The following is a 12,551-nucleotide window of genomic DNA, read 5'->3' on the forward strand; positions in this document are numbered from 1 at the left end:
AAAAAGAAAAAGGGAAGAAAACCCCCAAATTCCCACAATGATGCTTGACTGCTAGCCACAACCTTATTCCTAAATAACTTGCATGTCAACAGTACCAAAGGCAACAGTGTTTATAGCCTAAAAGAGAAATAGATTTGGCCCCCTTATATAAATGATTTGTATGTAAACTCCAGTCCTGGTTTTCTAAAATATAACAGAAAGCACAAGTTTTAAAGTTACTAAAAGTTATTAAACCGTGTACTTATTTTTCTAATATAACACATATGATATTTCAAGCAACTCTTAAGCATATATGAGAAAAAAAATCAATGCCACAGAAACAGAGGTAATGTACTTTTTTTTTTTTTTTTAAAAAAAAAGGAAAGATTACACAAAAATTAGCTATACAACAACGACAAGCATGAAAGACAAAAATGCAAGCAAACCTAAATTAATTTTTACAGAAAACTGTAAAAAGTCATACCATTCTTGAAGTTCAGGAGAAGGAATAAGACCTGCAGTACCATTTTTGGAGTTCTCCAGTTTACCCTGCCACCAGTTGTGATCGTCTTTGCTAATGATTTGGATAATATCACCAACTCGGAATCTGATGCCAGCTTCTTTGCAAGGAATGAGGTCATCCTTTGCCGGATCATATTCAAATTGTGCTCTGACATATATCTATAAAGAAGAGTTTATAAAAGACACTGCCATATTATTACTGGTACAGTATTAAGAGAAACAGATGAAAACTTGATCTGTGCATGTAGCTACATATACTGCTTGCAACAAGCAAAGGAAGAAACAGAAGGGCAAAAGCATAGTTGAAAATGAAACAGAAAAAAATATCAGCAAACAATGGAGACGTATGATGTTATTTTGAAAGCTCGTGCCTTCTACATACTGTAAAACCTGAACAGCAAAATTGAGCACATGTATGCTTCTGAATACTTTATGTAGATCTACAATAAACTGATAGGATCCTTCAAATCAACATTAACTATTGTAAATCATTATAGACCAAAGGCTTATGACTTGAACTGCACTGCACTTTCCAACTGAAGTTCCATGATATGTTTTAAAATGTGTATGACAAGAAATATTACTTGACAACATAAAGGACTTAGGCTACATTACTTGAAAATTTAGTACCATTTTTTCTTTTGTTTAGATTAAAGAGGAAATCCACTGTTAGGCCTATTACATGTAGTTAGTTGGGTGGAATCTACAAATTCTCTGGATAGGGTTTTCAGTAAAAGTCTAATCCTATATAAATGAATTGTCCCATATAATGACTGGAGTAAGGTATTTTCTAAGCAACATTAACAGAAGAAATTTAGATTTTGACTTCACAGTTTAAAACAATATATAAATCCCTGCTTTGTGTGTTAGGGAGGCCCCAGCCCTAGAAAATAAAAATAAAAGCTATCACTAGTTTTCATTGCTAATTACAGCCCTGATGCATCCAAGGATCTAAAAAACAAGATTTAAATGTCATGCCCAAGACGGATAATTGGATAATTTCTGCAGTTTATGAAATTCAAACATCATCCTACAGTGACTCAGACAGCCATGTATACTCTACTGCTGATTTCCTTACTAAGGATGACTAGATTAAAAAAAAAAGCTTTACATTGCACAGTAATATCCTTCATTTAAACTGCAACACTTTTCAATTTTTTCTTATAAAACTGTAGCTATGCAATCTTAGGCACTTAAAAAAGTTTATTTCTGTAAAAATCCAGTCTGCAATCCAACATATGAATAAATTAACTTAAAATGACTTATCACTACTATCGTGTACCTTATGCATTTTTATCTATTTAGAGTTAGCAACTGATGGTAACACCAATGCAGAACTCAACCTGTAATATTCCTAATCTGACCTTCATTCTGCTGGGTAGTGGGTGTGTGACTTTAGATAAGCAACCCAAGTTCTTTTTTTCACCTGAAAAATAGGATATTTTAAAACCAAGTACTCTTACTTAGTAATTCACTTACTGTGATGTAGTCAGTATTGAACTATTTCCTTGTTTTACTTTACCCTAACTTAATATAGGTCTAGAAAAGTGACCAGTATTTTTACGATCTAGAAACTTTTCCTTGCTTTTCATGTCCCTGTTGCAGTTTAAGACAGTATCTACAAAATCTACACCCAAAGACAATACTGTCTGTACATGGAACATTATGCACTTCCTTATTTATACCAGTGTATCTATTATCCTTACTGTCTCAAGCTACCAGAAAAAAATATGCTGGGTCAATGGGAAAAGAATCCTGAAATAAAAGGGTAACTATAAATGGTGAGAGAATGAGGGACACTCTGGTTCTGGTATTATTCTGATATTTTCTTGAACACACTCTTCTCCTGGGAAAAATACCTCATGAGAGGAAAAACAAAACCTAACACAACAGCTCGGAACATCTGTCACAGAGCCTCTTCAGGACTACATTCACACAGCCTGAAACTTCAGAAGACAACTGAAAGCTGAAAGAACCAAGATGTAAGCTTTAAAAATGGGAAATGAAGCAAGAACAATCTATTCTTGTAATAATCATTCCAGCCAACACAACCAGACAGTAATACAAAAATATTTTCAAAGGCAACAGACTATGAGGTCCATTGACTCTTTTGAATGGAATTGCAAGAATTATTATAAAAACCCTTTGAGTCCACAGTTAAAGATTCAGAGGCATATTCTGGAAAGGTTAACCGTAGCAGTTATTGAAGATGAACCACAAATCCTTCGATGCTATGTGTTGGTTTGGAGGCTGCAGTTAAAAAAAAAAATCTTAAAATTGCAAAGGGAATCACTGGGTATCATTTGCAGAGCCCTTAAGGGCATTCTTGAGGTTCTCTGGATGGAAGACCTTTGGTCTACAAGGACATGTACATTTGTCAGGTTAAAGTTATGAAGCTCAGGATCTGGACTTGTGACTGAAAATATGATGATATCCTCACACCTACCAGTGCTTAATAGAAATTGTCCTTACTGTACTTCTTTGAAGAGCTTTGTTAATGTTAATAACTAGTTATAAACCAAATCAAGCTTTAGAAGCTTTATCTATACAAAGTTTTAGAGTATTACACACTTGTACTACTAGTCTCCATTTCAGCTAAACTATAATATTTTCATCTAAGATGAAAATCTATACAGGCCACTACTTGACTGCACAACAAGTCTATTAATGCATTCTGAATTAAAACAACATCTCAAGTTAAATTTACAATGAAATGTTACTCTTGCATATGGACACATGAAAAAATGCTACTTTGAATTAGCCACAAACAAATGAGTGAAAAAGAAAAATGAAAAAAAAAAAAAAGGAACAAATTTTCTAAGCTTAAATGTTTTAGTTCAGCACATACAGAATATGAGGGGAAAAAGGTAAGCAGGGATGTTCACTAGCAGCTAAATTTATAAATTCCCATGGAGGATATCTATTCACCTGTCGTCCTTTTGGTTGTGTTGTCGATGGCAAGTCCTGCAGAATAAAGCCAACCCAGGAGAAGAAATTTTCATTTTACTTTTTAAGGGTATACAACACCATTTGTTAGTGATTCATACTACATTACAGTAAAATGGTAAGTCAGACAAAAGTATAAAAGCATTGACCCATTTTAAAAATACTTTTTTCTTAAAGAAAAATCAAACCCAGGCTGTTTAGCAGCAAGCTGAAGAAAGCAGGTAAATAGTTTAAGCAGATAGAGAATGTGCTTTTTAATATACGATTCAGCATCTTCAACACAAAAGCACCATCAAGTGAAAGAGGCTCTTTATATGAATGCCTTTTTCCACTTAATACTTCATATTATTTTAAAAAGAGGATGTTGGCTATAATAAATACTAAAAATTGTATTATTAAAAATGTATAGTGACAAATTATGCCAAAGAGTAAGATTATAACTATTAATCATATCACAAATTTGATTTAATTCACAAAAATTTCTTAATTTTTTTTCATCCACACCATTATTTTTTATTGTATTAATTAGATGTACTTTACCTTGTGGCAAATCATTTCTCAATTGTAATGGTGTATATGTATTTTTTAATAGTTAAAGGAGTAGTTTCTTAGGATTTTTTTTTTTTTTCAGGTAGTCCCATGACTCATGATATTGACAGCACTCTTACTGAAGGAACTTGCATGTACAGTTACTACATTGGTCCAAACAATGACAAATGGTGAACAACACAAATTTTAACATTACCATACATTAGAAAAACAGGAGATCAACAGCACCTTTCTACCTGAATACATACGAAACAGGAAGTACTTTGTGTTAAAGATGTGATGATAATAGCTTGGTTTGTAGTGCAGTTTAAAGCCACTTCCTTTTGCTTTTCATATCCAGGCAAGGCTCGTATTTCACAAAGTATGTGCACGTACCACAACAGCAGAGGGCACACCAATTCGTTAACTCAGATAGCGGAAACCAGTACACGTTCCAGAGGTCTCGCAAAACACAAAGCTTAAGGAATCTACAAGGTCTCGAAGTATTAACTGCACAGTTATTCTTTCTTCAAACACTGCTTCCAAAGTTTAGGATGGAAATAGGACTTCCACTTGAAACCTTTGCTTAGTTTTGAGGAAACTGCTAACAATGATTTAAGGATGACTGAAGTGTCACATTACAGTTATTAACATTTAACTCACTATATGGCTTTCAATGAGAAGAGTATGTTGGAAAAAACTCTTAGAAAACAAAAACGGGGAGTTACATATGCAATAACCTAGGTTCTATCAGCAGGACAAAATTTTCCACTGACCACACGATAAGTATAACAGTAATGGCAGATGAGCACCAACAAAACTTTCACACTTTCTCTGTGTGGAACTGGAAATCTTACCGAAACAGAATTGTTAGTGCTGCTATGGCCATTAGCTGGGGACTGTCTGGATGTAGAGGGGGAATCTCTCTGAAATAAGACACAAGGTTCATTAACAACACAACACTATCACAGGAACACAGATATATTTTAAAAAGAACAGTTACATCCACAGCCTTATAACCACTTGCGTAGCTGCTTCATCCGTGAAAGTTTCCACACTACAAACTCTGTAAATTTGAAAAGTTTGTTCATAGCTTGAAATTCAGGCTTGACATTTTGATGTGTCCTAGGTAATAACTATTTTTATGTTGCCTCAGCAATCAAACAGCTGAAAATCTGTTAACTCTCAAATCTTCTATGGTTGACAACTCTAAAGGACATTGGCCATATTGGTGCCTTTGCTAAAGGTAATTACCTAGAAGTTATATGCTGCATACTTGAACTACAACAAGGCAAATATTCCATTTTAAAGAAGCTTCTAAATTTTTTTTTTCCAGCCACATGGAGGTCACCTTCTACTTCTTCTAAGGTTGACCAACTTCTACATGTACTTGTTAAGATGTATTTCTGTAGTGTCTCAAAGACACTGCTGCCAATATAGGAGCAGAAAGTTGGATACTCTTCTCTTTCCTCATCCATTTTACATTATATTGCTTAATTATTACTGTTCTTTCCAACAGTCTTAAGGGCTTAAAAACATTAAACTTTGCAAAAATACATCATTTAAAAAAGCCACCTTTCTTGAGTCACACTACCAGTGTAGTCCTACACTTCAGTGATAAGACAGCAGATGCAGAAATTCTACAGAAAGGGTAACAGGACTTTCTGGCTAGCTTTTACGGAGATAAGAAAGTTACTTGCTGAGTAATCTTTTTCACATGCCATTTTGATCACTTATTCCTTAATTCCATAATATCAGATCATTGAGTTTAAGTAGCCATCTCTTCAGGAAATTAAATGATTCACTCATGCATTGTGAAAAAGTAAGAATCCCCTTTAGCCCCAAAGGAATTTTGGAATACAATATTCCTTATCAAAGGTCAATTTAGGAATGTTTGGTAACTTCATGTAACATCAAGGATAGTACATAAAAGGCATAAAAGGGGTAAAACAGTTTTCAAAGAACACAGTTACCCCGTCACATTTTATCAATATGAGTGCCTTTTGTGAACAGATTAAAAAACAGAATTGGAGCTGAACTGTTCATGTAACAGCATTAATCAGGCAAAAATCCTCTATTAATATTCTCTAACTTTTATTCATTATGTGATAGCATCCACAGCTATTTTAAAATATATAAAAAAAATTAAAATGGCAGGCGATACTTTCTCATTCTTGTTGCCTTCATACTTGATATGCAACAAATTCATTTAGAACTTCTGCACTTCTTTTGGACTCATTGCATATGATTTCAGAAAGTTCCATATATAGTTATCTAGATGTTTGCTTTGATTTTAACACAGTTGAGGAGAAATCTGAAACTATTACCACTGCAAAATCATTGATATGTAGGTCTGTATACTCCTGCTACATGCACACAAACAAAATGCTCATTTGGCTCTTGAAATGGTTTGCAACACATAACGAACTGGAGGAAATCAGTACTAATTATATTTACAAGATCACTCCAGCATAACAAGTTCCAAATGTTCAAATGAGACCAAATAAGCTACTCATTATTGGAAAAAAAATACCTAAAGGAACCAGTATTCCTTTTTTTGTGTATTGCATATCAGTACCACATCCATAATTAAATAGCAGCAAGGAGATACTTCTTTCCAAATAAAAAAGTAGCAACTTCCTTCTTTCATATGCAGATCTTACCCTTCCTCAGCAACTCTGGCTCTGCCAATTTCTCTCACTTTCAAGAAGCAATGAAGGATAAAATTTACTTTTTGTTGTCCTGTTTTGTTTGCTTGTTTTTGTTTTTAAACCTAGTTTGTTGTGACTTCTAGTCCAGTGATGGCTTGGCTAGGGAAAGCTTTGGAAAGTTATGCAAGCACCCAGGTCATTTGGAGAATAACAAGTTTAGAGTAATGTGAAGAATGCTGCTATTTCTGGCCTCTCTTGAAGGCTTCTCCCTTTGAAGGAAATTTTCTTGTTTTGAAAATATTTTGATTTTATTCCTCCAACAGTTCTCAGCAGAACACTACTCAAAGCAAATGCTTGTCACAACGTATTGAAGAAAACACACATTTTCAGCGCTATTGGTGATTTCAGTACTAACTATAAGAAGATAATACATCAATCTACAATACATCAATCTACAATTTTTAAGTATTTAGTTAATTTGGCCACAATTTTAAAGGCATTTAGATTCTTAATTTCCTAGGGGCCTAATCTTTCTTTCAAAAAATATCAGTCTCAAAAGTTAAGAGAAAAACTGTATTATGCATGGTCTAATGAAACAAGTCAATGAGCAGAGAGATCCTTGTAGGAAGCTAGGACTATTTAGACCTGGACTAGAATATTTCATCTTTGGTTGTGACTTTGTTCCTCCACTAAATCAGAGAAATTCCTAGTTCTCCTAAGGATAAGAGCAGAAGAACACTTGGAGGAACCAATGATTCTGAGTAGTGTAGAAATGAGATTTCAGTATTACTTGAATGTCTAGGCTTTCCAATTTTGTCTAGCCACAAACCAAATAACAAAATGGTACTCTTTTGGATCATTGCTCTTTAGTTCATGCATCACAGCTGAACCCTTAGAGGAAACAATCACAATCACTTCCAAATGATGGCAAAGCAAGTTTCCCATTGATTCCTTGTTGTTACGGGTGGATTCTGAATTCAAACCTAAGTGTCAGACACAATCCTATAGCAGAAGTCAATTACATCTACTAGATATGGCTCAGTCAAATTAGATGCTGACAAAAACAGCTACATTAATGACAGTGTTGCCATATCCACAAAAAACAAGACTTTAAAAAAATCTGCAAATACATTTCAATTCCAGTTTTGATCACAGAATCTTTTTGGAAACATTTTTAACACAAACATAAAAAAAGTTTAAGAGTATAGCATCAGTGGAAACACTGAAAGGCTAAATAAGTATATCAGTGATGATTAACAATATATTTTTAAGTCCTCACATATATAAAGGCTTTTCTTCTTAATGAAACAACTTAAGCTTTTCACAAGACAATCTGAAACAAAGGGTGTTGTTTATAAGGAAAGCTCTTTGTTTAAAAAACAATACAAACAAAAAAAAACTTCCCTTTCTATTTTTACATATCTAACACTATAAAAAGTTCATAAGTTTTTCAAGTACAAAGTAAGAATGCAAATGTAGCTAGAGCAAAATGCTTTCTCAGTTGGATAAAGTACTAGCTTAAATGTACAAAGAGCATATACAGCCACCAGCCATTCTAAGAATGTGTTGTAATAATTGCTTAAGTTCACATTTGTGTAAACAGAAGTCTGTAATTTTCTGGGTATCTGAAGCAGAACATACAACATCCTGACCGCTGTGTTATCTAGATACCTTCGTAACTTGGCCCACAAACCACGCCAAAGATTAAGAAGGTGCTCTCACATTAGAACAACTGGATCAAGATTTTCTACAAGGGAACTCACAGTAGTGTGTTTTTGAGCAAAGTCTACTCCATTAAATAAAAGACTTGGGAATGGAATGGAAGGCACAAATGCAGTAGAAGCCAGGAATCCCTAAACAACTTGAAATTAATCAGTCAAGATTTTGAAAACTGTCTAGGGACACTGAAATCTGTCACATACTATAAGGACAAGACTTCCCCAAATATACAAAATTGTTTAAGTATTTAGAAAACACCACCACAACACTCATCAACTACAGGAAAGTGGGATGTAAATCTCTGCTATTTGATAAATACGTTCCTCTCAAAAACAACTCCTATATACCTTTGTATTATAAAGGCATATAGACAGCTTTTATATAAAAAAGCATATATGCATATTACATCTGATTATACTACTATTTAGTTCTGCTTATTCAAAATTAGGTATTTTGCAACCCAATGATGTGATCATGGTAAGAATCTTAAAAAGAAAACAAAGCAAAATAAACCCCAAACAATTACTGATTCTATTTTACATTCTTCTTCTGGTAAAACTACTCTACATCAGCACAAATCCACAACTAATGGTGGGCAGGAAAGACCAACAACATAACTTTCTTGAAATATCCAAAATACTGCCAAAAATCTTAACTAGTACTATTAGTGAAGACCCAACATCTCTGAAATGAGCTTGCTGGAGAGTCTTAGTAATATCATTTGTCTATTTTTAGCCTGTATCAATGGTAAAGAATATGATTCCTCATCTGAATCACAACCCTGAAAAATCCTGCGAAAGAAATTCTCTCTGTACCAAAGGACTAGAGGTGACTTAGTAGGATAACTTGAAAATATTAGCTTTTTATGAACACTTCTAACAGTCAGAGCACTAACCAAAGTCATAGATGTGACCAAACAGGTAGAATAGACTCAGGTACCTCTGATTTTCTGGGTATCTGAAGTAGAACATACAACATCCTGACCATTTGAATGCAAAATGCCACAAAGTGTGATAAATTGTCATGCTAATTTTGTTTCTGTCTTTGATCACACATTTCAGTTCTGCTGTTTTGTCCAATGAAAGGTATGATTCCTTTCCTCTCTTCTATGAAATAAAGCCATGAAGAACATGAAGACAGAAAGCTAAGGAAAATAAATGACCTACTACTACTAAAATTATATCTAATGGTATTAAAGTTGCATGCTGAATTTAATTTTTGCCAAATAATCATCTTCCCAGGAGGTATATAGTTTCAGCAGTTTCTGTGTTTCAATATTTGGAAGTGTGATATCTTTTATTATTACAGGTATTTACAGCAAAATAGTTGATACATAAATGCATCAGCACACTAGAATTTCTCTTTGATTTTTTTTTAAAGCCTTTGTATTTCATGAAGAACTTTTGCTTCATATTTATACCTTACAGGTGAAAATTTGCCAAACGCCTAGTCTCTAAAACCTGTTAGTTCTTGTTGACTTCTAGAACAGAAGGCAACCAAAAAGCAGTAATTTTTTTTTTTACCCAAACAGATTGTTCTGACAATCACAATAGCAGCTTCTATATGTTCTAGCATCTGCTGAGACACAAAAACAATTAGGGTGAAATCATAGCTCTAATTAGGTTAAGGTGTTTGACTTCAACAGGGATTGTGATTTCACTCTTGGAATTCTAATTTGGAAACTGTTTGTGCAATTAAGCATGTGGCACAGAACGACTGGCATCATCTCCATAGTGCATATGCCATCTGTACACTTAAATTGGAACTGTAACTCTCAAGTAGCCATTTTCGAGAATTTAATTCCCTTCAATTGCAATCTGGAACATAATTTTGTGACCAAAAGGGAATTAAACAATGCTACTGTGCAAAAACCATAACACCAAGTTTCTAGTTCAACAGGAACTGAACTCCAAATCTGTTTTTCTTCTGTAATGACAAATACCATTTTAGCATGGAAACAGAATATTGAGCCACATGTAACTGTTACAGACAACCATCACAAATTTACCTCAACAGGGTTATACAGAAACAGATTCTTCAATTAACCCTTAACAGCCCAAAGCAGCAAAATAATGTTTCATGACTAAAAAAGGAGGACAGCTCCTCAGCTTAGGAACTTTAATAGACTTCCTGGAAAATGTGTTTAAATTGTAATTTTTAAAGGGGCTTCCTAAATGCATGAGTTGAGGATGCCCTCTCCTATTTTATTTATTTATTTATTTATTTATTTTTGTTTATATAGGCTGTAAAGAGTTAGTTAAGGTGCTGATGAGATGAATATGAAGGCAGGGCTGAGTAGGTAGGTGGGACCCACTCGTGTTCCGTTATCTTTGTTGTAAAATTGGTGTGCGTGATCTAACAGGACAGGCAGAAACAATTTCCCAGAAAGCAGTAACATTCAGCCATCAGCAGGCAGTTAGTTACAGGACTGAGGAAGAAATGGGACGGTTCATTAAATACATTACCTCACAGGATGAAGATTGCGTGCGATAACTTGGCACAATCTTAAAGGTGATACTTCCACGCATTTCCCTCTGTAAAAAGAGAAACGCTTCATTAAAGATGCTTAATATAAAATCTCCAAATCAGTAATGTCTGATAGGAAAGCGTCAGAGTTAGTCTGAGAACAGCTGTAGGTTTTCCTGAAGTAAGTATTCAGAAAAGCTAAATTGCTGCAGCAAATTTGTCATTTCACTTACAAATGAACATTTAGAACAAACATTTAGATCATCTCTCATTAATTTAAAAAAACAAACATGCATCATCAGTTTGTTCACCTGACCAGTTTTTGAATGTCTAGAACATACAGCTGTATTTTAAGGTGAAAAATTCATGGATGTCAATCTTTTTTTTTTTTTTTGGTAGCTATATGCTTGTGATCTACACAGTCTTTGCTGTAAAAGTGGTATTTTCTTCTTTCATCATACATGTTAATGAATGCATATGAACAGTTTCTGGAAAAGCTGCATGTCACTTCATTAGAGGCAGAAATGTAAGAAATCAAAATAGAAGATGGGGGTCTGACAGTTTGCATTTGCTACATTGTAAGAATATTCATAACAAGAAGTGACTGTAGAACAGCAGTAGACTATGGCAACGTATTTTCACAGCCATATTTTCTTAAAAGACAGTTAAAATATAAGTGCCACCACATGGCTGACAACGGCAGGACTTGGATCTGGGCAGAAAGGTAACCAGATCACTTCAAATGTTCTTGGAGTTTTTCCTTCTCTCTCTGTCTGGCTATCTTGTAAGCCTCCAAATACTACTTGCCTGGATTTACTTAAGCTTGTCTATTTGGTTTTGGACACAACAAGAGGAATAATGATTATCATCCAAGATCAGGGTTGCATGCAGAAAAAAATGTGTTATGGAATATCAAACTGACTACTAGCAAGGCCCATGATACCATTTTCCTCCAAAAAGCCAGACTGTTTGAGCTCAACATATATTTTTTCTTTGTAACTTCAATAACTGTAAGTCACAAGAGTTCTAAGATGAAATAAGGGATGGTCCAGCAACATTTTTTCTGTATATAGTAATTAAGTATTGGAACTGTTTGCCAAAAGAGGCACCTGTCCTGTTCCTTGGAAATTATCAAGGCCTGACTAGATTTCAACAAAGCAGACTTAACATTATATATAAAAAACCAACTTTTTAAAATGTAGAACAGTTATAACAGAAACTGCTCAGAGAGTCTGGGGAACCTCCACCACTCAATATCTTTTAAGAGCTGATGACATATACATCTTGCAGTAACAGCTGGGTGTCAGTTACCTTTCTGTGGGACTAAACAGAATAAATAAAATGACACACAGAGGTGCCTTCTACCATTCCTGGGCAGAATGTGCAAAAAAGACACTAGAAAAAAAGAGGAAAGAGCTTGCAGAGTCCTGTAACAGCTGAACAAAGAAGATTTTGCATTATAGGCACCTGGTGGCCATCAAGAATAGAAGAAAAAGGGGAAGTTGCAATGCAGTTATGGAAAATTTTGTCAAAGTATGACAGACAATTGCATAAAGAACGTGAGAAAGATTTCAGGCACTTACAAGCATTTTTTGTAGTTGTTCTACAGTCTGATTTGCCACACTGATTCCGTTTATTTCTCGTATTTCATCGCCTACATGTAGCGTACCTGTAGAATCAACAAAACACACAATCACCACAATTACTCACACAAACTGAATTGTAAGACAGTAATACATA

The 12,551-nt window shown here is 34.4% G+C and overlaps 1 protein-coding gene across 3 annotated transcripts in view; it reads right to left on the reverse strand.

Annotated features, from left to right (window-relative positions):
- Positions 1 to 12,551, reverse strand: part of CASK (calcium/calmodulin dependent serine protein kinase) — a 214,806-nt gene that overhangs the window by 20,567 nt on the left and 181,688 nt on the right. The window contains exons 16-20 of one of the 3 annotated variants that reach the window (XM_084285030.1): positions 12,395 to 12,480; positions 10,811 to 10,879; positions 4,833 to 4,901; positions 3,430 to 3,465; positions 464 to 660 (exon numbers count right to left, since the gene is read on the reverse strand). In XM_084285030.1, the coding sequence (XP_084141156.1) occupies positions 464 to 660; positions 3,430 to 3,465; positions 4,833 to 4,901; positions 10,811 to 10,879; positions 12,395 to 12,480 (457 nt within the window). The remainder of the gene's footprint in view (positions 1 to 463; positions 661 to 3,429; positions 3,466 to 4,832; positions 4,902 to 10,810; positions 10,880 to 12,394; positions 12,481 to 12,551) is intronic. The other 2 variants (XM_084285031.1, XM_084285032.1) reach the window with 2 other exon arrangements.

The sequence above is a fragment of the Netta rufina genome (assembly GCF_964035555.1).
Source record: "Netta rufina genome assembly, chromosome: 1".
In the NCBI taxonomy this organism is placed as follows: Eukaryota; Metazoa; Chordata; class Aves; order Anseriformes; family Anatidae; genus Netta; species Netta rufina.